The sequence below is a fragment of the Cupressus sempervirens genome, chromosome 8 (genome assembly GCF_028749045.1).
Source record: "Cupressus sempervirens isolate cs-2001-9-10 chromosome 8, ASM2874904v1, whole genome shotgun sequence".
In the NCBI taxonomy this organism is placed as follows: domain Eukaryota; kingdom Viridiplantae; phylum Streptophyta; class Pinopsida; order Cupressales; family Cupressaceae; genus Cupressus; species Cupressus sempervirens.
The window spans coordinates 790,877,596-790,905,365 of record NC_143125.1 but is presented as its reverse complement, the minus strand read 5'-3'; the positions used below and the strand labels follow the sequence as shown (position 1 = coordinate 790,905,365).

The 27,770-nt window shown below is 34.1% G+C and overlaps 1 protein-coding gene across 2 annotated transcripts in view; it reads right to left on the bottom strand.

Moving 5' to 3' along the window:
* LOC149544773 (galactolipid galactosyltransferase SFR2, chloroplastic-like) overlaps positions 1 to 27,770 on the bottom strand; it is a 116,832-nt gene that overhangs the window by 20,471 nt on the left and 68,591 nt on the right. For both annotated transcript variants that reach the window (XM_089795350.1, XM_089795351.1), the window contains exon 11: positions 19,743 to 19,872. In XM_089795350.1, coding sequence (XP_089651476.1) covers positions 19,743 to 19,872 — 130 coding nt within the window. The remainder of the gene's footprint in view (positions 1 to 19,742; positions 19,873 to 27,770) is intronic.

Below are 27,770 nucleotides of genomic sequence, written 5' to 3'. Positions count from 1 at the left end.
GGTGGTTTCCCTCCAAAATTTCAAAAATTCGAAAATTTGGGTTGGATTGGGCTATGAATGCTTGAAAGAATTTTGGCCACCACTTTTTGGGTACCTGATTTCATATCCGGTACTCAATTAGGCTTGGTATTTACCAAACCTATTTGCTCAACTCAAAAAATGTGTTTGAGAAAAGTTTCACTGACATTCAGACTTCGAGTAGCCATTTGACAATATTATTTTCATTGAAATTCAATGAAACGAAAAGTTTTTTTTTATAACTCTCAAGATTAAATCAATATAATTGTTGTCAAATTCTGAATTTGATAAGTATTTATTAGTTAATTTTTAATTAAGATGATTGTAAAGAGTTAATTGACATACTGATTGAAAAATAGCTATGACTTTGAAATGGTATAACATTTTTGAAATCCAAAAGTTGCATCACATTCTATGCTTCGCGTAGTATACGGAAAAAAAAATTAATTAATTTGGTAAAGTTTTCAATTAGTTAAAATGGTCAGACACGAGAGTTTTTTATTCTAAAAAATTTATAGTACAAAATTTATATTTAATTATTTATTTGGTATAAAATACCCAAAAATATGTCACATCCGGGCATGAGTCTAATTTTTATATTTATAATTATATTAAAAAATATTATCATTTGATTTTGATTAAGGTGGTCAGACATACACCTACTTTTTATTTTTGCCCTAAAATTTTTGTAGTACTGCATTATAATTGAAAATTTTGACCAATTAAATAATTTTTTCTATAGATAAGGCCTAGTAGTTTAGAAACTTCATTCAATTTCCTACAAATAATTTTTTTACAACTTTTTGATATAAAGTGCAGAACCACTTTAAAATTAAGAGTCAAGTTGACATAACCCTGATTTGTTGGTTTTTTACTGCCATTTAAGGCCATAGTTTGGTTGACTATGATCCTGCACATACCCAATATAAAGCGTATGTTTTTTGATAAACGGTCTGCACAATCTTCCTTGTCTCTATCTTCGTTTATGGATTTGTCAGCATTATAGTTTGGTTTTGTATTCTCTTTATCTCTCTTAACGATGCAGTTATTTGTATTTATAACTATTGCATTGTCAATTAGTTATTTTTCCAGAGATCATCATGGTGACTTCTGGTAGGTCTATTACTTCAGCTCGTTGTAATGCCAGGCCCCTCAGTATACAAGCCCCTAAGATTACTTGTTCCCAAGCAATCTTGAAGCAAAAACCAACATCACAATCCACTCGGATCACAAGGGTAAAACTGTGTAATATCCCTGTTGTAGACAACTAACTCTCGTAGCATAAGCACCCAAATAGTTGTCATCAATAAAAAAATCATCCAGAAACTAATTGTAGGTGTTGATGGATTAGATAACTCACCAGAACTTGACCCAATTGAAGTGCCAACTTTGTCAACACTTGTCCAAATATAACTAACACTTGCATTTAGCTACATTGCGAAGATAGTAACAACTATAGGTGCCTAGGACACAACCATCATCTTCATCCTTTGCTAAGTTGTCTTGGATGTGATCATACTACAAGTGGTCTTACTTACAACTACTGATCCCATGTGCAAAAGATGGTGCTAACCCATCCCATATAGGATGGTATGAAACTGGTGCCAACCTACACTTGTGTGAAAGCAAGTCCTCTACCTATGGGTCAAAAGAGAAATAATGAGCATTCCTCACTATGTAATTGCAATAAAATGCTCCAATCCTTGTCAGAGACTCATCGACACCAAAACAAGAATCAAGAGATGGCTCCAATCTTGAACTCTGAACAACTAGTCGGGCAAGATCCTGGGTAACCCTCTCAGCAACTCAACCACAAAATCCTTGTGGAAAAGCATTGTAGCCAAAGTCTCTATAATCTTTCCAACCAAATGTTGAATATCATGAGAACCTTGGATGAGAGTACCCTCAAAAGCTCTATATAATTCCTCTTGCAATTTTGAACTCTCAAGTAGATACTCCATTAATGACTCTGTGCAGTAGAAATTATATACAAATACATAAACGTGCTCCCCTGCAATCCATTATTGATCTCTCTGTAACTGTGGCACTATCGCTATCAACCTCCCAACTATGCGACTAGTGAAGAGGAGGGAATGGTGTTGTAAAGTACCACATTTTCAAAACTTAATTCTCCTCTACATCACAATGGCCCTATCAAAAATATGCCTTGCATCACTTCTCAATAGACTGACCTTTGGAGAACTTGATACAATAAGCTCTCTGCAATCCTCCACTGATGCACTCCTCTCAATTGTAGTGACTGTAATCATCTCAAGGATGGTTGTAACTACATCCTCATCACATCCATCATCCATATCCATGAAAGTCACCTCACCACAAACCACCATTATATATAGATGAATTGGATCCATGGTTGGTGTAGATTGTACACGCTCTAACTCCATGGTAACCTCATGCAAACGTGATTGTAACTCCTGGAGGGTCAACTGAGTACATTGCAAAGAGTCCACGATCACCTCAAGCTCATGGGGGAGCTCGTCAACCTCCTCCTCCTTTCCCCTCAAGGCATCATAACATACACAATCTTTCTCGAGCAGGAAATCCCAATCTACTAACATTTATGTCTCATAATCTTGATAGACTCTTGAAGAGCATGAAATTTCTCAAGGGAAAGACCGCCATCATGGTGCCCATCTATCACAGGAGCATTCCAACTTGATGCAAGAGCATCCTAGGTTTTCTTGTAATCCTGCACTTTTGTTCATTTTGCCAGTTGCTACCGAGTTTCTAGTTACTACCGAGTGCCAGTTTCCAGTTACTGCCGAGTGTCAATTGCCAATTATTGCCGAGTGCCAACTTCTAGTGTGTGCCGAGTTGTCTAGTGTTTTCCGAGTTATCCGGTATGTGCCGAGTTGTCTAGTGTGTGCCAAGTTATCCAGTATATGTCGAGTTACCCATTGTATGCCGAGTGTCTCATGCCTAACCACTACTTCGGTTAATTTCATATTAAGACTTTAATATTATAAGTATTTATTTGATGTTACGTTCTGTTATCTGTTGAATTTGGTTGAAGATGTCCAAGGGACGTGTATTTGTGGTTGAACTTTTTATTAGAAGTTAGCATGATTAATGTTTAACAAAACAATATAGATACGTTTAGATAAAACATGTTGCGTGCCTTTGGATTTTAACAAATTTGAGAGATGTATGATTAAAAGGATTGATTTAATATATATTATTGAGGTTAACATATTCATTTGTTATTTTACATTCGCAGTTGTATATCCTTGTAACAGAGAGTTTATTCATTTCATTAGGTAAATACATTATTTTAACTAGTTTTGATTTTATAACATTTATTCTTTTGAGTATATAAAAAAAATTTATTTACCTTAAGTATGCTTGCTTAAGTTATTGAGGATTTGGATACCCTTACAATATTAATATACACTATGGTGTATTGAGAGTGAATATGAAGCCCACGGCTTTTATAATACTTTCATGCTGATTATCGTATAAGCAAAACTTTGGCAAATATATATTAAGGATTTATATTCCTAATCTCAATAGTTTCGCATGCTCTAGTATTAAAGAGTTCTGCATTGTTTTTGAGCATGCTAAATAATGTGGCAGAAGAAGAGGAAGCCGTATGCACGACATTGTGTTTGTTGTAGAAGCATTCATTACTTTTTTGTTGAACTTTTACTATCACTTAAGGCTTTAGTCGGCCAGTACAGCTGGTATGGGGTTTTGTTTGTTGAAATGGCAAGGAAATTTATCCATCTTTTTTCTCTGTTCTGTTACACATCTGTAAGATAATGCCAAGATATCGGCATCATGAAGGGGTTTTGTTTGATGGAGATACGTGCTTATGAGATTGAGCAAGATGGGGTTTCTCACCAGAAGTTTTGGTTGATATTGTTGGAATCATCTACTTTACTCCATTCCGAAGACACATTTGAGTTGGTTGTGTTGGCAGCATGGTATTTGTTTTGGATTCGTAGCCTTGACAGCGAACCTGTAGCAGAGTTCTGCCAGTCTACTGTGATTTGGTAGGGGGCTTCTCTTTTCCCTAATCTATTCTATTTTGTATGGGTTATTTTGAAATTCATAAATAATACTTTATGTTTGATAATGATATAAGCTGACGCCCAAGCGTGGGTGTATGCAAGGTTCAGCACGATGATGCTAAGTTTTGCATATACCCATACTTGAGTGTGGGTATAGTGTTTCACTTTGATAACATAAAACGCATTTGGGGTTTTTTTTTATATTGTGGAATTTGTATCAATGTATTAGGATCCACATTTATCGAGCCGATCTCTGTGAGAATCATGCCTCTGTGATTAGTAATATTATTGTGCTATCAAAGTATTGCATTTGGTTTTCGGCATAGACGAAGCAGATTAAATAAGCTTGGGCTTGAATGTTCTGTCAATCGGGTTGTAATTAAGTCATGTTCACAGTCATTTACCCTGATGAATATACGAACCAGGGCAGGGTATGTTAGCAAACAAGTTTTGGGAAAACTCTAGCTTGAATAGTAAGTTAAAAATTAAATAGTCTTCTCATATTCACTAGTAGATTCATTTTATTGTATAAAGGAAAATAAGATTTGGCTTTTCATCAAACAAGTCGCGGGTAATCTTTGTGTGGTAGCTTTGTTGCGAAATTAATCCTACATTGTAACAAATAGTTATGCATGGATCTAAAACAAGGATGAATCAACATTTTATCAGTATAGTTTGACAAAGCTATCAAAGTATTGCATTTGCTTTTGGGCATAGACGAAGCAGAGTAAATAAGCTTGGGCTTGAATGTTTTGTCAGTCGGGTTGTAATTAAGTCATGTTCACAGTCATTTACCCTGATGAATATACGAACCAGGGCAGGGTATGTTAGCAAACAAGTTTTGGGAAAACTCTGGCTTGAATAGTAAGTTAAAAATTAAATAGTCTTCTCATATTCACCAGTAGATTCATTTTATTGTATAAAGGAAAATAAGATTTGGCTTTTCATCAAACAAGTCGCGGGTAATCTTTGTGTAGTAGCTTTGTTGCGAAATTAATCCTACATTGTAACAAATAGTTATGCATGGATCTAAAACAAGGATGAATCAACATTTTATCAGTATAGTTTGACACACTTATTGAACTGCTGGAAAATTTCTTATAGAACAGCCGACACCCTGTTTGAAATACAATTTGGTTTGAATTCCTTTACAGTTGCACAGGGTTTCCATACGTTATTTGGTTTTTTTTTTTTTTTTTTGGATATTACTGTTAATTGGGACTAGCCAAAGACCTTTTGTCAATTGATTTATACATATGTGTAAACTAGTAATTGAGTTACGTGTGTGTCGCATCTTGTGTATTAGTGTATCAAGGATAAACAATTAGTATGCTAATCTTGAGTTAGAAATTATATTTGGCAATTTGGAAATAAGTTTATTTGAATATATGGTATCATTGATTATGTTCTTTTTGTTTAAAACATTGATAGAGCTTATACCAATCAGTAAACTGAACGTTGTGGAAATCTGTTAAGATGTTTAAATTTAATTTGTTATGAAGTTTTTTTTTTTTTTTAGACATACCAATGATATATATATAATGCTTTTGCGATGAAAATCTTATGAATTAGAAGATATTATTCTAATGATGTTATTCTATCCATTATTGAAATGAAAATTGTTTTCAAATAAAGGAAGGATTATGATATATGATGATATAATTTCATTTTAAACAGAAGTATCATATGTATTTTGGTTCTGATATATTGGTCTATTCAATGATAAGTTAAGATGATTATTTCAGTGATAAGTTAAGATGATTATTTCAGTGATAAGTTAAGATGATTATTTCAGTAGGAAGATGTGTTATAGTATTAAGATTTCATAAATACCGTTGAGTTAGCAGTTTAATGGTAATTACGCCATCTTGGTATTATAAAATTTGTTCCTATTGCTGTAATGATCTAAATTTACCTTTGAAAGATGTCAGAATAAGATAGGTTGCAAATGGATGAAAAATGTAGTATCATGTGGTATACTAATTTGATACCTAATGTATGTGCATTCTTAGTAAATCTATTTGATGTGTGTTTTAAGAAAAGTCGTAATGAGCATATATCGGGGTGGCTGAATCTGGTTAATCCTTTTCAGTTGTTTAATTCAGTGATAACATTAAAATGAATTGGGTGGGTTAATTTCAAATTATAAGATAATTGGCCTACCTATGACTTAAACCTATATGGTTAAGTATGGAGAATAAGGCAAGTCTCTATTTCGTCGTATGACGAGTATAATAGAGAGTACCACTATGAGAAATCTAAGGGCATACCAAACATGGATGCAGAATCTTGGTACCATAGTGATGACACCTCAGTATATATATGAATCATTTACGGGATTTTCTTAGTGCGAGTTTAATTTTTGCAATGATAAGTAAATGTTACTTCTTGCATAATAATTTTGGAACTGCATTATGTTAAGTAATTCAGATATCTGTAGTATGTTTATGTATATGTATATCTTAACATTTATGCAGGTGGATGACGCTTTTTAACTTAGTGTGTACTGAGCCCCCCTTTTGTGTTGGGTTGCATTTCTGTATGTTTTACAGGTGCTTTGAGTCGATTAACAAGTAGCTAAGGATGACTGTTGAAGTTATTTCTTGAATCAATATTTAATTTCCTGTAGGGTCCATATGTTGGACCTTAGTGATTAAGAATGATTTGTACTTCATTATTGTACTGAACTTGAAATGTATTCGCATCATAATGGATATATATATATATATATATATATATATTTGATGATATCTGCTTGTATTTGTATTAAGATGAGTTGTTTTTAAAATAAAAAATCAAAATCAAAATAAAAAATTACGTTCATTATTCTTGGTCTTTGTTTTCTAATCTTTTGGTTTTGTTTAGTGTAGCATTACAGGGTGACCCTTCATGTGTCGAGTTACCCAATGTATGCCAATTGACCCTTCATGTGTCGAGTTACCCAATGTATGCCAATTGACCCTTCATGTGTCGAGTTACCCAGTGTATGCCGAGTGCCAGTATTTGGACATGATTTTTTGCGAAGCCGACTTGCGAGATTTATTTAGTTTGCGAAATCTTTTTTTGGGATGTTTCCTCCCCGTTGTTGGGTTGGCCTTCCTCTTATGTAATGTTTTACAATGATTTGTAAGCCGTTTTGGCAAGTATAAATAGAGTGCTTAGGATTAGTTTTAGGGCAGAATTGGGAGGATTGTAAAAGGAATGCATATGTGTCTAGAAATGTGAATTTAAAACTGGATCATGGATCTGGAAGTTATATTTTGGTATCTAGCCGTAACCCAGAAGGCCTTATAGCTGGGCATGTATGAAGATATTTTGTTGACTCAATAAAAGTATTTCATTCTTCTCCTCCTTTGGTTGTTGTTTCTTGTGTTTGCTTCCGTTGTGTTAACTCTTGCAAGGTGGTTTGGATAGCTGGGTGAGCCTTTGGCCCTAGTTATTCACCCTTTTACCTGCGCCACAACTATAGGTAGCCAACATCTATTGAGGAACATCAAAGTGCTCTAAAGCTATGGCAATCATGCTATCGCTAACCTTCAGTTGCCCAATCAAATGATAAGGAACTTGTAACCGCGAACTCCAACACATGTCCTCCAATCCAAACTCGACACTATGATAGAAAATTGTATCTATATCAATCACCTCATGGCACATAACATCATGTGTGCTATCATCCTTTCTCACATCACCAACCGAGGTACTGCTACTAGGTAACTCGACGAATGAATAAATAGAAGCTGCTGCCATTTCAATCTCCTTGCATGCTTCCACTCCCCATGTAGCTATAAGTCCTTGTGAGTCACTATCATGGGACCTATCATCAACCAATGAATCCTCTAAAGTATTTTCTAAAGTCCAATATGACAAATCAGACTCACTGCAACATGAGTCATCCTCATAGATAACATCAGTAGTAACCAAATCATGGGTACCAACATTATCCACCTATAAAACCTCTACTGTGTCATGCCCCTGCAAGCATGGCACACTACTGCCATAAGAATCAGAATCATAATGGCACAAATTTGCATCATATGACTCACTTTTAACACCTAAATCCTTAGTGTCAACACAAGGGAACTCTATGCAATCAACAACATAATAAAAAGTTGCTATGTCCTACATAGGCTCACCATTATGATTGTTGTTATGAAAATTAGAGTTACTAGAGATCATATTTTCCATAGAATTCTCAAAACTAACACTCTCATCATGTGAATCAAAACTCATAGTTATATCAACAACATTCTCTACACTTGCCTTGTCATCAACACCATCAAGAGCCTCAAAATAGGATTGTTGTCATAAAAATTAGACCTTGAATGACTAACATTTTCGCTACTACTACATAGTGTAAGGATGACATCAACAGCAGCTATCATGTCATCAACATTTTTAGGGCACTAGCTCCTATCTCATGTATATAGGGACTTGATGCAAATGTCCTCAGGCTAGTGTATCAAAACTACATGCTCCTGAGAAGAGCTTCCTATTAAGTTTGTAGTTATAGTCAAATTTATTCAATCATGACATTGATTCAAGGAAGCGTGGACCCCAACGAAGTATTAAGAGAATCGGGTCATGTACACTAAATAAAAGTAAGGTTTAAATAGAGACTATGGCTTTTGAAATTAAATGGGTGATTAGCTTTTGGCATCCATGAATAAGTATCACAGTATTCAGTGTTAAGGGTTGAAGATTATTGGACACCACACATACCTAAAAGGTAATTTATACACATAGAACCTTTCTTCACTTTATCAATAATTCAAGAGGTACATTTACGAATCTATTTCAGTTTTATGAACTTATGTTCATTTATATATAGAGATGTAAAGGTTCATACATAATTTTAAAAGGATTACATATATATATATATATATATATATTGATTATAAAGTATATATATTTTCTAAATAATTTCTTATAAATATAAGCGAATATAAATTGAGATATTGATCATATAAGAAAATAATATGCTGGAAATATAGATTATAGTATGCATATAGAAGATTTAATATATCCATGTATAAAATTAATTAGATATTTATTATATTGGAATTGTAACATTAGTTCCTAATTATCTACATTTTGTTAAAAAGATGTTATATTGAATATAATCTAGGTCTCTCTCTTATTTTCCAATACGTACTATAAGAGCTATGCACCTTGATCCTTTCCTTCGAGAATGTTATTACAGGAATAGGGAGAGTGATATTAAGAGGGAGCCAAAACATTTGACATTTCATCAATTGCAATCTTGAAAGAGAGGGAGCAGATAAAGGATATGGTTTTGTCAACCTCTAGTGACCTCAATCATATTGATTCAAAGCGAGATGTTGTGATGAAATCTTTAGTGATCGATAAATTGTAATAGTCAAGAGGACTGTAGTTCATGCAACTATGTGATCTTAATGGGCCTACCCCTTGTGTACATCATAAGAAAGTGGTGACTTCAATTGAACCATCTACGATAAATGATAAATGAAACTTGACGTATGAGTTGTAGAGTCATTCAAATGGCACAATCATATTCAATCAAGATATTGGCATATTGTGGACGAGTTTGTGTCCGCTTAAACTATTAAGCTAAAATGGACGAAAAGAGCAAGTTGGAATGTAGAAAGGAGTTGTCATATTTTAATAAAAAAATGTTCTCAATAATTTAAGAATGAGTGAAAATTTTACATTGTGGGGGAATAATAGTCAATGTTTCATTCCTACTTGAACCTTATTTAGTGGGGAGATGTTTTATTCTCAAACACTAAAAAGACAATTTATGAATCTTCATGTGCAAATAAGTATTCTTATTTTTGACATTTATCTCTCGCTTATCTATATTTTCTATACATACTATAAAATTTATTTTCCTTGATCTTTTCCTTTATGTTTGAGGATGTTCTTACAGGAAAAGAAAGTTGGTACTTTACTACCTAATATTGTGCAGACTCAATCTAATTATAGTAGCTCCAAAGACCCTGATGATCAAAATGGATAAAAAGAGGCTCTTGAAGCAAACATCTTTGATGACTGAGATTATGAGATTCTTCTATGTTAAGAGGGAGTATGACACTTCTTCTAAAGAAATGTAGGAGAAGATTGATACTCAGAGGGAGTCTAGAAATACATGTGGGTGACTGCATGATGTTGATGGGCCTACTCCTACTTATATCATGAGGAAGTGATGACTTATCAGCAAGAAATTAGAAAACTGATATTAGATTCAAAGTGAGTTTGACAAGCATCCTTGGGTAAAGAGAGTTTCTGAGGAAGTAACTAGAGGACCTGACTTCCCAGGATCAATGTTTAGAGGGAGAAATTTTGAGATGTAATTCCTTGTGGATGATATCTTCTCTATCAGGAGAAGTTCTAAGAGAAATTCTTTATAATGCACTCTCCTCTATGAGAGAAGTATGAGGTGAAAGCCCTTTGTTCCACCCTCTAGTAGCAGCTATGGTGGGTCCACCCTCTGACTTGGTTCATGGTGGATATCATGTGAGTTACTACATGATGTTATAATTATGTCATGAAAGATGACGATTTTTCATTCATGTATATATTTAGAGGGGAGTTATTGAAAGGTGACGATCTTATCAATAATTGAACCTGTTATCATAATAGACTACATTAAGGTTGTTGTCCCAGTGTGTCGGAAGTTATGATAACGAACATAAGGTAACTATTGTAAGGTGACGATCTTATCAATAGTAGACCTATCATGGTTATTAGGCCGGATCTTGCCGGACACCATAAAAATTATTGGTGTCATTGTTATTAGGCCAGATTTTGCCAGACACATTGATATCCATCATGGTTATTAGGTCGGATCTTGCTGGACACCATGAAAATTATCGGTGTCATTGTTATTAGACCAGATTTTTCTGGACACATTGATATCCATCATGGTTATTAGGCCGGATTTTGCCAAACACCATGAAAATCATTTGTTATGGTTCTTTAGGCCGGATCATGCCGGACACCATAACTTAAATCTATCATAGACCACAGTTAAGGTGGCATATATCTTGTATTATATTTGCTTCAATTCCCTCTTTGCTAAAGAGGGAGTGTTGAGGGATTTAGCCTCATAGTAAATTGAAGTAAATTCCATATGTTAAAATGTGTTAATATATATATGTGTGCTCATGGATTTATGTTGATAGCCTTAATATGTCATTCTAGGAATATCTCTTCAAATACTCAAGAGGATAATGTGTTATATATCAATCCCTAACTAAGAGGGAGTGTTAAGTTTGTTGTTATAGTCAGATTGATTCAATCATGAGATTCATTGTTGTTGGTAAGTCATCATTTAGTTATATACTATATATATACTTATTATATATATAATTGTTAATATGTTATTTATATCTAATGATGATTAACCACACGAAACATGTCTCTTCACAAGACATGTCTTCCTCTCATATCTATAAGTCATTCAATATGCATTTGGAAAACAATCAATTACAATGGCAATCATTATACATTTGCAGAGATCTAAGAATTTAAAACTTCCAACATCACGTGTATGAGACAGACTAGTAGTTGTCCCATTAAGAAAAGGCTCTACCACCTAATGGTTGCTGGATGTTGAAGCTACACTTCTTCAATCCTCCAGATTTTTGTTTTCTTTGCAAGGAATAGTTTTTAAAAATGAAAACCATATACCTAGTTGCTCTATCAATTGTCACCAAATTTGATCTTGCATCCATCCTTTCCTGATTTTGTCTAAGCTTTTCCATACTTTCCATCAAAGCGTTTGTTTGCTTCTTGAGATTACCTTTTCTATTCATCTAGCTTCCATATTTACTAGATTTCCTGATTTTTCCATATCTAAAATATCTGTAAGAGTGTTAGTCACTCAAATAACAAGACCAAAATAATAATTTTTTCCCTACCGCAAAGGATGGCAAGAAACTCTGATACTACTATAAGGAACCCAACTAATTCTAGCTTCAATTCTAGTCATTTGACATTCTATCAAACACTTATCATGCAAGATCTGATTTCAATTCTAGGGGTTGGACATTTCCTCAAACACTTAATCATGCAAGCTATGATACTAGTGTAAGAGCCCTATTGGCTCACTGTGAATTATGTTGAAGAGTTTTGAATGTGTTTTGCAACTTTTTGGTTTTTTGGGATAAATGGTTTTTCTTTATATTTTCAAACTATGTAGAAAGGCTTATATGAATAACATGAAATGAAACAATTGATAATGCCATCACAAATTAATGACTTGCAATTATAACATTTGCAAATTATTACAAACAATAACTTACTAACAAATAGCAGTTTAGGAACCTCGAATCAATGTTGGTGTAGGAATATTGCAATTGTGTCTCTAGAAACTCCATGCCAACTTAGAAAATGGAAACCAAGAAATTAACATTGCTAGCAGATGCAATGTTGATGGCATAGGGAACCCAAACGCAACTCTAGTAATGCAGATGTTGCTCCTCATAAACCCATGTTATCTTCACAAAACTATTTGCCCAAGGAAAATATCCACTTGCAAACCGAAATGCCTATTTGTAGCTTATTATTCCTAGTGATTCTATTCATAGTCAAGAAAAAACTAACCTTTAGATTGAATCAAATGATTCCCTTCCAAGTCAAGATCAAAGTATCCCTTCACCTTCATGTCGCCACAAGATCCCACCATCCCTCCAGATCCTTCTCATGAGCCTACCTTTCCTTCATTTCCATGTCCTAATCCACCGCATCCTCGACAAGATCCTTACTTACCAAAAGAAAGCTTCCTCACAATCGCTTCATTATTCACCACATATTTTCCATCCTTTCATCCAACCTATCAAATCCTTTGCATAGACTTTATCCAACCATCTATTTCATCGCCCTTTGTCATTACCCTACCAATGTCTTTGAGGCTTTGAGCATACAATCAAAAGCTATCATCAATAATTATGTGTCCTTTATCATCCATTATTATGTTCTCTTCAAGACCACCATACAAAGAGAAAAATGCTTGAGTTCTTCATCCATGTCATATCATGTATTACCTTCCTAAAAATTGTAAAAGATACAAAAAGAAGAAATTGTTGCCTTGATAAAAACTTGGCAAACATGCATCTTGGTAATACAAACAAAAAAATAAAGATAATTTTTTCCAATAGTGAAAACTTGACAAACAGGTGCATTGGAAAAATACTATGATGAAAACATGAAAAAGAAGTGCCATGTATAAGTTATGAACTTCTTGCAATTCATACTTGAGGGAAGGTTTCATCCATGTCTTCCTATCATATCACATCCCTTTCATTTCCACCACTAACCTGTGTCCCTTATATCTCTTTTGTTATTAGCATCTGCATCCCTTTGGTCCATATCCCTTATCCTGTCAACATAAGGTCCATATTACCTATCTCATCACTCACCATCAATCCATATCCCATTCTTGATATTGCTTCCCCTATTCATATCTTATCATTTTTCTATCCAAATCCCTCTCTTGATCTTGATAGAAAATAAGGTCATAAAATGTGAAACATGTTTTTCAACATCCTCTATCCATTCCTGCATTGCCTGTCATTTTGTGCACTATTTCATTACCCTATCTTGTCATGTCCAATTGCTAAGCTTAGAAAAAACATGTTATCCCATTGCTTGGATAGTCCTTGACACCCAAACTACTCCACTTTGAAATAAGAAACCTTTCGCCTTCATTCATCTACCAATCCATTCATCAATCCATAATGTCTTTCCCTTGCTAGAAAAGTTAGTGGCAATTAAATACATCTTATCAAACCTTTGATTAGGCAAAAACATCAAAAAGTGTCCTAAAGAAATCAATCAACCAAAAAAATTAGAACATGTCATAATTCCTAAACTAAAATTATCTCTATCATGACAAGAAAAACGTGACACCAAACATCTAAACTTATATCAAAACAATGAGCTTCATAAATGATCAATGGTCTCCTGAGACCCCTCTTTATCAACAATATAATCTTATTATCAATCAATGGTTGTGTCAGTGATGGATATACTCGACACTAAATGAATTGGTCTTATATGAGTAGTCTATTTATGAAACAAGACACATCCCCATCCAAATCAAGATCGAACACCGATGTTAAACCCATCAATGATCAACAAACTTGTTGACAAAGTCAGCCATGTTAGTCTCTTATCAATTTATCTTTTGTTTGTGTTCCTATGCTCCTCGAGGATACAACTTAGGGGTGAGAGTGAATTTGATGGATCGTAGTCTTGTTTTCTTTATTTGTTATTTGTGGAATGTTTCAATTGCATTTTGGGGCAATTATTCTTGGGGTGTTTATGATAAGAGCCTTCACATGCCTATCAAGCATCAATTGCAGAGTATTGCAAATAATACCATCGATTGTGATATGCCGCACATACCTCGACTCCAAGCATATGAAGTTATGAACCCTAGGATGGAGCAGAACATTCCTCATTTTTAAATTAGTTGTTTAAAAAGAGATGAAAGCAGCATCCAAATGATCAATATATGGGTGCTTTTATATCTCTCTCCAAATAAATCGCAATGATGATATTCTTCTAGCTAATTCATACTTCTCACTGACATTTCTTCCATCAGTCCAATCAATCAGCCCAACATTTTGTCAAAATTTTCAAATCATTTTATCACTTAGTCAATCAATCAATGATGACGTGTCTTATACAGGATGTATAGTTTTTGAAACTAAACATTGTCGCTTGTCTTATATAGGGTATGTCTTTTTTGAACCTAGACACTATCGCTAATCTTATATAGGATTCCTTCCTAAAACTAGACATGATTTTTGTTAACAATCTCTGTCAATTAAACAATCGTCATCATCTACTAAGCCTTCACTTCTTACTAACTATTATTCTATGTCATCATTTCATTTGGCATTTGTCATCTTCTTTTGAGAGATCATTCATAGCTTTCTTCCACAAATAATCTCTCAAGGGGTAGGACCTAATATCCTTATAATCACATTGTATTAAAGAGGGGTAAATGTGAACACCCAAAATTAACTACTCTTCTAAACTCACATTAATCACGAATTATTCCTCCATTAATTAAATTAATATTTTTTAATTATTTAATTAATTACCTTTATTCTCCTATAAATCTAGTCTCTTCATTGTTTAATCACCCTCCTACTATTAATTATGTAAATAATATTATTAAACTAATTAATATTTAATTAATTGGTCTATATTAATTAATTAAATTCAATTTCTCTAGTCCTACAGTTTAAATAATTATCATTAATTATTTAAAGCAGCTGATAAATTCCTCCTAATTAAATCTATTTTATTTTATCCAAATTTCAATTTCATTTAATTTCTAATTAATTTAGTTGAATTTATAATTAATTTCATATTAATTGAATTTCTAATTAATTTCATATTAATTGAATCTTTCATTTAATTTCATATTAATTAAATCTTTCATTTCAAAAAAAATAAAAATCCAAAATATCTCCAAACTTATAATTTTGAAGATAAAATATAATATGTTTTCCAAAAAATTCATTATTCAAATTTGAAAAATCAATTTATGAAAATGCTCTCAAAATCCAAAAATCAATAATTAGTTTTCTTCTAATAATAATGTGGAAGCGCAAGCACTATTACATGGATTACTATTAGCTAAACAAGGGGGTTTTAATAGGGTGCACATTGAAAGTGACTCCATGTTAATAGTTAATGCATGTATCAAAAGAGATATGCATAATTGGAAACTAGCTTATATTTTAAATCAAGTATGAAAATTGACTCTTTTCAAGAGGTACATATCCCACATAGTGCGTGAAGATAATCAAGTTGTAGACTTATTAGCAAATTGGGGATGTGATAGGCTGCACATAGACTCATTATGCCCCAAAATTATATTGATTCACAAGAGCAGCTGGTTATGCTATTGAAAAAAGATATTGCTTCTACAATTTAGGAGCTTGGGAATTAGTTAAGCAATGTCAGATTTTGGTTGTCTCCAGATCTGGAAAGCGATTGAGTGTTCAAATTTTTCAGTTATGGTTTGTAATTTCCAAGGAAGCCTAGTTGTACCATTTAAATAGTTGGCTATGCTTGTAGCTTTTATTTTTATTTCCTCCTTGTAAAGGAACGAGGAAGCAAGGTTTTCTTTCTAGTTCTTTCCTTATGGAGTTTTTGAACTAGTTATTAATAATATTAAATCTCAATGGCTCTGTCCCTTTTTGACTAAAAAAAAAATAATTAGTTCTTTTCTCAAAAGTGTATCTCTTCAATCAATTTCATTTGGCAGCAGGAATATGAGTGGAATAGTAAATTCTTAAATTTTCAAATTCTTAGTTTGGGTGCGCCAAATAGGAATTGTGAATAGGAATATTTATTCCAATTTTGGCCAAAAAAATGAACATTTACAATTCCATCTAAATAGTTGGAATTGGAATACGTATTCCTGTTCTAGTTTTATTTATTTTACAAAACAAAATTTTTTGGGTCCGTGAATTCCTCATCAAATTCCTATGAACCAAACAAAAATAGGAATACGTATTCTTATTTTCTATTCTAGAATAACAATTCTAGAATACGTATTCCTATTCCCATATTTTTTTTTTTTGATGAGTAGTCCCTTCTTTATATTCAAAAAAATACAATAAAATTACATATTCACAAAAAAAGGGGCTGGGGAAATATGATCACCCTACGAGTTCATATGGCCAAAGGCCGAATATCAACTATTCATCAAAAAAAACCTTAGAAAACATAAAAATATCCTCAAGCTGCCAGCGCAGCGCCAGCCGAAGGAGGATCCTTATCATCAGAGCCCCACCCGAGGGTGGGGTGAGTAGACAGCTCAGGGGGAGCCCATCCATCATCATCAGCAGCAACATTATCTTCATCTTTCTCTCCCTCGGGCCTGGAAGGAGAAATGGCTAAGTCCAGCAAGGGAAACACCCACTTAGGGTCTGAGTGCACAGAGGGCCAACCGGTAGTAGTAGCAGCAGCAGTAGCCATTGGGGACCACCCCACGCCAAACTTTTGAGGAAGCGAGGCAGAGCGGTGCCGACCACCAAATCCTCTAGCAGAGCGGCTCCAATCCAAAGCACCACCATTGGGAGAGCGGTGCGGCTGAGAGTGGTGAGCAGAACTGCTATGTCCTTGATGGTGATTGCGAGGACTATGATTGTTGGAGGCCCAATCCGGTGGAAGACGAGCTACTGTATTGGGGGCATTTCCCCAATGAGCCAACAGCTCCTGTAAGTGAGCCACTTTATCTGTTTGTACTTGAATTTGCAACATGACACTGTTATAAATACATGCTTTAGCATACATATCAACATTAATGTCAAGTGTGTTGTTAGCATAAATAATTGCATTGCGATCTTTCCAAATGGTAAATAAGATCTCCAATCTGAAAGTGTGCCATATCTGGGAGTGCTTGAAAGGTATCTGAGTAGTGTCACCTAGAACAACCGTATGCCAAGAGAAAGGTTATCGGCGGAAGGAGCAGAAGAGATCATGAATCCATCGCCAGTAACGCTGAGCCCGTCTACAAAACCAAAAAATGTGCAAAAAAGTCTCTAGTTGACCACAAAAAGGGAAACAGGGGTCAGGAACACCCAAGTGCTGCAGCTGGGGACCCAAAGGCAAGCCCTGGAAAAGAATACACCGAGTGAAATGCGCAATTTTAGGCTTAGTAATGGCTTGCCACACAGTGGAGAACCTATGACTCCAAGTACGGTGAGAAGATTGCAAATGCCATCGTTGGTTGAGAACTTCAACCATGGGCAGGTGAGGAACCAGCCATTGGTAGCCCAGCCTAGGCTTATAGCTGGTTATTGGGGTCTCTGGATACCACTTCCAGTCTTTTCACCAGGGGCGAGAGGACCGAATGCCCACTTTATGTAACAAATGTGGAGGTACTGCAAAAACCAGAAGATCAAAAGTCTGTCGATTTGGACGAGTGAGCCAAAATTGCACTTTCATGTCCTCCCACAACCGTAAGCTCATAGTAACTCTAGAGAAAAGATCTTTAGGGGTTCTTATGCCACGTTTAAACATATTTCTATTTTGAGTTCAAATATCAATCACCAAATCTATTTCCCTCAAATCTCTCAATTGTGCATTGCTTTCTGAAAATATATATAAGCCCCCTTCAACCTATCTCAATCGTCAACCTATCTCAATTGTCCAATTGTGCATTGCTTTCTGAAAATATATATAAGCCCCCTTCAACCTATCTCAATCGTCAACCTATCTCAATTGTCCAATTGTGCATTGCTTTCTGAAAATATATATAAGCCCCCTTCAACCTATCTCAATTGTCCATTGATTCCAAACCCATATGAAGGATCCTGATTTCTTAATAGCAATTATCTTATGCAGGTTCCATTATCCCATTATCATTTTCAGTTTTCTTGAATCCCCTAAGTGTTGCCTAAATCAACTCTGAGCACCGATGCAACAAGAGTGACAGAGGAGAAGCAATGGAAGATATCACTTTTCTCGAATCTCTTGAGTTCAAGTGCTACTGAAATCAATTCTGAGTGCCATTTCAACAAGAGTGGCAGAGAAGCAACGAGGATATTAGGCATAGTTTGGAACCGTTTGAATTAAGTTTCAATATTTTAAGCTTCCAACTATCAATGGAAGATATTAGGCATAGCTTGGAATGGTTTGAATAAGCTTCAGTATTTTAAGTTTCCAACTATTATGTCTATAATCTGTTGTTCTGTAGAGTTTTATTTAATAGTTTTTATTTAATCATGATATGCTTGAGTGACCCAAAAAAATTACCATAACTTAGTGTTTTTGGAAGATAGAGGGTGCATGAACTTTTTTGCCTTTGACTTGTAAGAATTGTTAAGACAGAAGTTTCCATAATTTCTAGGCAGATAATTTTGACATCGTCATCCATCCTACACTATTATAATTGGGAGACTGAGAGACCAACATCCAACAGAATTATATTGCATTGGTTAAATCAACAAGAAAACTGTTGCGTTCAAATTGTCATTTTCAAAGAAACAGCAGGCAAACTTCAGTTTTGAGGCCATTCATTGTTTTTCGAAGGGTTTCAAAATGGGATGTTTTCTATTTTCTCTCACATTCGAAGGGTGAGAAAGTTGGGTCTCTCTTTTTCACATCAAGCAAATTTGATAGACTAATTCAAACTTGACTACAAACTATGACTTTGGTTCTGTTCTAATTTTACCGCTGCTTAATTGAATCAGAAAAACAATTAATGAAAATCTTGTTTGTGAGAAATTTCAATGTAATACAGAGTTACGAATCTTCAAAATTTCTATCAGTAGTTGAAAATCGAAATTTGGATATGCTTCATTGAATAACTTGATCTGAACAGGTTGAACTTGTTGATAGGTTTTCAGAAGGTAGCAGACAATGCATGCATGGAGAACAAAGATACGGATAGCAAAAAAAATGTCAACATTAAGGTTTTTACAGTAAATCTTGAACTTCTTAACATATCCTGTGAATCAAAAGGATGTACACTCATGCATGAGCTGGTTCCTACTTTACTTGACAAAATGCTTAGTGTTTGTTGCAACTGTAAGCACTAGTTCATTTAAGCTAGAATGGCTAGTTTTGAGATTACAAAATTTAAATAAAAATATGTTTTCAAGCCTTCGTTTAAATGGAAAAAAACAATTGCCTGTTGAACCAGCATAAAATGCTCACAGGAAAGAGAGGGGAGAGATGTACCTAGAGACGTGGTTCTTTCACCACCATCTCCGAAGTAAATGACATGGATTTGTTTTTGCATCACTGCAGTTTGTAGTTGAGCCCAAGCTTTATCCCTCTGTTCTTTGGTTACCGACCCTGATTTAGCAATCTGCAAGTAACAGTTTGAATGCGTTAAGTTCCCTGTCGTAATAAATATCAGCACTTGCTTTTGTTTTCTCTATTTTACCAAAACTGATTTATGCACTAGTGAGATAGCTGTTCTCCTGCGTTCATTGCCTTCTTTCTTCCTATTTTAACATCTGCACTTGTTTGTTCAGGCTCAAGACGCAAAACAACCAAGATATTGGTTGTTGCATCTTCAAGTTCATGGGTGAATATGCCGATTCATGTTTGAGGAAGGATGCCAATCTATCTAAGGGAGAAATAAATGATCACCACAACTAAGCTAATGCGCAAAAAGAAGCCTCAATTGACAATACTTCTTGACCAGGACAGCATGTTTGAGGAAGGATGCCAATCTATATAAGAGAAATAAATGATCACCATAACTAAGCTAATGCACAACAAGAAGCCTCCGTTGACAAGACTTCTTGATGAGGACTATAGACACCAGCTATTTCAATCATTCCCACGATTTTGTCATGGGAGCAATAATTTGTTAGTTGCATCTTGAAGTTCATTGATGAATGCACCAATCCATGATTGAGGAAGGATGCCAATGGCAATAAAATATGGGAAAATTTCAAATATTCATATGATTAAACTTTGTAAGACATTCATCATATACATTATAGATCCTAATATACTACATTAGAATCTTAGATAAACCATTGAAATTTTTTTTAAAAATTCAAAATTTAATTGCTTTCATAATTCATAGTCAATATGAACAATCATATATCATACATTATATAAAATTAAAAAATACAACAAAATGCCCAAGGCTACCAGTTGACAAACATCGAAGGTATGTTGCTACCCCTAATTGTCATACTCTGCCTTAAAAGAGGGGCATTTCTTCATTATTAAGGGACAAGACCTTCCCACTTCGAAGATTATAAAAGAAATGAAGCTTCATTTGAAAGGGGCATCAAATGATTAAGGGAAGATCAGATTTGAAATAAGTAATCTGCAAGAAGAGTATTGTGATCTAGCAATTGTGTCATATCCAATGTGATGATATTGTTTAATATGTAATTTCTTCAGTATTTTGATATAACTAATAATAAGAATTGATAATTATCTAGATTCTTCAATTATTTATTGAGCCTATTTATTCTCATATAGACAACCATGTAGGGGTTAGTGAGAAAACATGATTAGGAGTGCAGAGACGGGTTCCCCATCTAAGTAGCCCACACCTCGTTGGATGGACAAGAGTTCATACCATTAATGGGCCAAGGGGTGTTATATCACACCCTTGGGCTTAGTTATGGTGAATATGTCGAGTATTCTATTGTGTGTTGCTCTTTAATCCCTACAATGATTGGTTGGAAGTGAAAGCAAAGAATAGCAGTAATCATGGACGGGCTAGTAAGGAGTCACAATTGGGAGGGCCGAGATGGGATCGTCATCTAAGTAACCTTATGAGATTTCTATACACCCAACCTACAACAACAAACATATATGCGCAAAAGCGAAGAATAGATAGCAGGAATACAGCATAAAAAATTGGAATACACGCACACAATTCATTGAAATTGGAATGCTTTTAAACATGTAGGAACTCTAGCTGTATCTGTCACCTCATGTTGTATTATATGATGGGAAGCATCACAAGAAAGAAAAGAAAATAATAATAATTCAAGTACATCTTTCCACGAGTATGGAATGTGAGAAGTAAATTGAAATACATCAAAGTTGAGCTCTCTAATGGGTATAAAACATTGTTGATCTACATCCCGTGGCTGACATATAGATCTAGAAAAGTCAACCTTAGGTTTGCAGAACTCGTAATGGTTTTTGGAATTGTCTCTAATACATCAATGAGTAGTCACGGGAAGGAAGACTTCTAGCAAGGGACAAGCTGTTTGGACAGCAAGAAGTACGGTGTTGGAGGACATGGATACTAGCTTTACGGCAGTACATGCATACTAACTTAGTCATGGAAAGTCACAAATTCTTTATTTTGGAATTCAAGTGTTTCCAAAAGTGCACACTATAGCATTCAACAAGCAATCTCTAGGATCATTAGTAGATAAATATTCCAGATACCTTCAAATTACTTGAGCTCAAGCTAACAGAAAATAATTGTTGTCTGATATGTGCAACTTCAAATGCCTTGTTGGTCACCTGGAGTTCCTAGTCGATCAATGCTCAAGCTACTTTCAATTCAAGACGACTCAAGTATCCAATGTTCAGAACCTCAGATGAAGTACCTAAGATCATTAGGATTCTAGAGCAGCAGGTTCTATTTGTAAAAGAATTTAAGGGTGAACATAGAGATTTTTAACTTTGACTATATCAGTTGGACAAGAGAAGGATTCAAGTTCTTCTATTTTGTGCATTCTCTAAGGAGATTGATCAGCACTAGTGATGGCATGGCCATTTAAACAAGCAACTCAAGTTACAGAAATAAAAGATTGGTTTTCACAATCAAGCAATAAAGCAATAGATTCACAAAAGGCTAAATACAAAAAGTGGCTTCAGGTTGGAATACTTTTGGAAGCCTGTTCAATGGGAAATTAGTAGGTCATGAAAGATCCCATAGTCACTTGTTAACACATTTGCATACTTACTAACTACTTTACAAGTTTCCATCAATCCTCATCCAAACTAACTTAAAATTTACAAGCTAAGGGGTATCTGTCCAATTATAATAATATTTTATAATGAACACTCCATTACAGGTCTAATCATCGAAAAGATGCATATTTACCACATTTCAGTCAAGTCAGTATTTAATCTTCTCCATCTAAACAATTTGTGAATTTTGGGCTTAACAAACATACACCAACCTTCAGCTTAGCAGTTAAATGCAAGCACATCTTACAACCCAGGGATGTTAGATCTGCTTGTGAGCAAGTATGAAGAAATGCATCAATCTTCCTAACCTTGACTTGTATTGTCATACAATATAATTTAGTAAGTTTTTTTTTTCCATCCTAAGAACTTTCACCCATTATGCATGTACACTTACATATCATAGCACAAGATAAGAATTAATAGACAACAGCTCAATTGAGGTCATAGATGTCTGTCATGCTTCTAATCTTCTTCTTAATATAGGGAAAGCTCGCCATGCTTTGACTCACAGAGATATCCATAGGAACAACCAACTCAATTTCTTATGAATACAATTGATGAGAGAAACCCTGTCTTAGAATTACAAACATTCCAAATTTTCAATAATTGCTGAGATAATTCACAATTGAATTAAAGAAAAAATATATGCCTCGAGATAATATCAAAGTTGTGCAGCAGAAGCTAATTACATCACAAGGAAGGTCTAAGGATTCTAAATCTCCAAGGGATGGTTTGGGACCTTCACATTGTGAAAGATAGGTTAACATTGAACAAGATTAAATCCATTATTGCTTGGGGACAAGAAATCTTGGGAAGGGAAAACTGTCATACCTGAGATTAAGGCTTCATAACACAAATCACATCACCTAAAGGAGGGTCACTAAAAAATTAAATCAATAAAATTGATTAAGACTAATTTTATCTTGATCAAAGCCGACTAGGGAAAAATAAGCAGAACCAAAATAATAAACATAGTAACACAGGGATGCGTCCCCCCATTTTTCCTTGTCGCACCCGAGACAGGGACGCCCCTGGGATGTGGGGACGGCGTTCCAACATCCCCAACGGTGCCACCATTGGGCTGTTGTCTTGCTGACCACAAAGGGACGTCCCCTGTGGGAGATAGGGGGATGGATGTCCCCTATTTTGCGAGACCAGTCAAGTTAACAAAATAAAAATAAAAGGTTTTGACATGCTTTTTTAATGATTTTTATCCCTAATGCATGTGGGGCCCATTTAGAGATTGAAATCCCATAAAACCTCTATGTTTAGTCATTTCTATTCACTTTACGGTTTTCTAATTTTCACAACAGCAGCAAGAATAAGAGCGAAGAGCTCATAAAAGGGTGTTTGTTTGAGTGGATAGAGTGATTGGAAGGTAACGAGAAGTTACAAGGAGCAAGAAGAGGAGAAAGAAAAAAATTTCAGCTTGTTCAAGAGATGTTTCAAGCAAAAGGTAGGGTTTTTCATTATTTTATTTTTACTTTTTCTGATTTTTCAAGTCAAGTTCATTGATTTTAGTCTCTAGTTTGTAGTTTTTAGCTATGCTCCACCGAGTTTCTAGGACGGGGATGTTTTAGGGGACGGGGATGTGTTTTCTGTACGAGTACAGGTTGACGCCAAAATTTAGGGGATGGGACTGGACGATGACTGAAAACATAAGGTATTTTTTTACATATAGAGACAAAATTCAAATATGCATATCATAACATTGATAAACCATTCACCATAGACATTTTAGAAGATCAATACATAGAATATTATCAAATGGTAAATACTAAGTACTTCCATTATAACAATATCACATACATATATAGCAAAAATCGAAATGCCTAAAGGCTCCAAGTATCATGCATGAAATCACAATGAAATAAAGAGAAGTCTGTGATATCCCCATTTTGACATATAATTTTAATAAATAAGTATAATATATAAAATTTTATATTATTAAAATGATTAATAAAGTATATAAATTATTATATATAATATATGTTATCATACACATATAATATATATACATATATATTAGATATTTAAATAATATATTATAGAATATAAATTTTATATAAATTATATATATATATATATACTATGATATATAAGATTAAGAAATACATAATATTTGTAACACTAATACTATCAATAATGATAGATATAATATATGTTATTAAACTTACATATATATATATATATATATATATATATATATATATAAAATATATGGTATTATTAAATATAATTAATATAATTATAATTCTTAATATAATATAATTATTATCAACAAAAGGACATGACTATATAAAACATGCATATATATATACACACAAAATCAAACATCAAAAGGAATATCATAATAAATATTATCAAACTAATACAAATAAAAAGAAAATCAGCAAATGTCCCGAAAGGGGACATTACAAGTGGTATCAGAGCATAATCCTACCATCCTGTGAACAACAATGCAAACATAAATCTAAATACAAAGGATAGAAAGATCTTATAGTTGAATTCCCTAACTCAATCATTAGTTGAACACATCCAATGGGAATGTACTTTAATAGTTTAAATATCTCTTGAGGATTTTGGCGAAGGAGGTTTAAATAGTGCATGGTAACATAAAAGAATCAATAGCCTACACTACCAATCCACTCATATACCACATTGGATATACCTTATCAATCAGATCAAGAAAATGGAAAATGGAGGATAGAGAACGAAGGATGATTGGTTTTGGCACCAAAGAAATCTAATCGCCACAGACAAGGACAAAGTACAAGCATTGGACCAATATCCACGTGGATGCGCAACCAAGGCAAAGCGGAAGGTATGAAGAGAATAAAGACCAAGCACTACCAAAGTAGATCTATATGGATAGAGGTGGTCCGATACAAGACTGAAATAACAGCTACCTAAGCAAATTTAAAGGTTCCTCAGCAGCAAAGTCAATATGACAGTGATCTTTAAATAATGGAGTATGTACATGAATTTTTAAAGTACTTGGTCGATCCGGATGTTGATGGTTTCCAAGCACAGATGTCTTCTTTGAAGGATTATGATTTTGGAAAAAGTTTGCATCAAGAGTTTTATGGACAAAAGAAAGATTTCTTAGATGATCATGATAGAACTAGAACTAAAGCAATTGGCCTTGAGAGATATTGGAATGCTAATGAAAATAAAAATTATGATGATAGAAAAGCATCTTCCAAGTGCAAATATTATGAACAGCCTAAATTTGGCTATAATGCTAACCCTAGTGAGAGGAAAATGAGGGAAGTAGAGAGCTGATCAAAATCTTATAGCACTTCAAAAGCTCAAAAAGAAATTGAAATGTTTGGAATGAAAGAAAACAAATATAAAGAATTACAAATGGAAGATAGCCAAGAATCAATATCATGCAACTCAATATCATGATGTGGACGGTGATGAGGAGAACATAACAGCATGTTTGAAGATATAAGAATTCAAATGGGAGATGCAATGAATGAAATAAAGGAAAATTGCAGTGGTAAGTAACATAGAATTCAAAGATCTTTACAGTAATAGGAATCGATAATACTGCCACAGCTGGTGTAGTTCAAAATCGCACTGTCATTGTGGAAATATCTTCGAAAGTCAAAGAGCATCCAAGGAATCACATTACCTTTAACAAAAAGAAATACAGAAACAAGCATTGTGGAGAATAGTATTTTGAAGACATAGCCAAAGAAGTTAATAAAAAGATGATTATAAATGTCGTCTTATCATGCATATAAAGAAAGGAAGATTTTCTTAAAAAAGAAAAAAAGAAAAAAACAAGGCATGTCCAATGGTATACACCTGTGTTATATATGATATAAATTAGGCAAAGAAAATCTAAGTCCATCTAAATTATATTTCATGTGGAATGAACGAAGAACATATTACATAGTGATTACTTGACATACAGTACAGCATTAACAACATCCCAATCGCAGTTAAAGATGTGGACGAGTAGTGTGACAGGACCGGTACTGCGGTGGTAGGAAGATATTCATCGAAAATTGCATCAATTTTGGAGACTTTGTATGCAGCCTGTGGATGCCAGCCGTATAAGGCATTCATTATAAAAGGGTTAATATAGGGAGATCCAAAAAAGGGGACATACATTACAGCAAGAGAGAAGATACTTTACTATGAACACAAATAGTTTGGGAAGACAATTTAAAATCTAAAAACAATGGTTTAAAAGAGAATCAGCATCGACGGAATAAAAGAGAAATGAATTTAAGAAACCAAAAAAAGAATAAAAAAATTGTCTGCGATCATATCGATGACCAATATCACTTGAATGTGACAATTGGTGTCAGATTTCAAAGTACAATAGGGTGAGAAAGGGAAAAAATGATTAATATTTATTGGAAGTTTATTATCACCATCATCTCTTACATTTGGCCAATAATATTCAAGAAAGTAGCCAAATCGAATATAAAGATAAATGAAGATAAATGCTAATAAGTATATGTAAGGATATATCAAACATAAAGCAATTCCATGGACTTCGTGTAGATGGTAGTTAAGGTAATATGGAGGTATGTATTATTTTCATGTTTTATTATGAATATGTAATTTAAGTGGATTCTTGATTTTAAATGTATTTGATATTATAATTAAATAATTATCAAATAGGATGATTACAATTAAGTAATGATTGATTAGAATTAAGTTTCCAAATTCTAATATTGAATTCTAATTAAGATTAGTCAATCATTATCACAAATAATATTGTTAAGTAAAATCAATAAGGTCATCATCTTCCAAGATAAGATAAGGCTGGCGGTGGAATGGATTGGGTGACACCACTTGGAGGTACTAGGTAAGGTCTGCGGTGACATGGGCATTGGGCAGCATCATCCAAGGGTACTAGGTAAGGCCTATGGTGGAGCGACTACCCTAGAGTACATCATACAAAGGCACTATCTAGGAGATGATGATCGGAGAGAGATAACCGTAATGAGGGAGAACAGTGAGGCCCATGTTTGGGTAACGGGGCACCTTATTATAGTTTTTCCTCCCGTAATCAGAAAATGATGAGTTAATAAATGAACTATACTTTGATGGACAAGTCACTAAATTGAGACCATAAATACCTTGTCAAGGGATTGATATAAGGAAATCCTAAAAAGGAGAATTTATATATAAATGTGTACTAATGATTTTTTTGTGGTTGCAAATTCACAATCAAGCAATTACAAAACATGTGTAATTTGTGTCTACATCATGTATGCTTTGTGTCTTCATCTATCTACATCATGTTTGCTTCATGTTTTCATCTGTCTACATCGT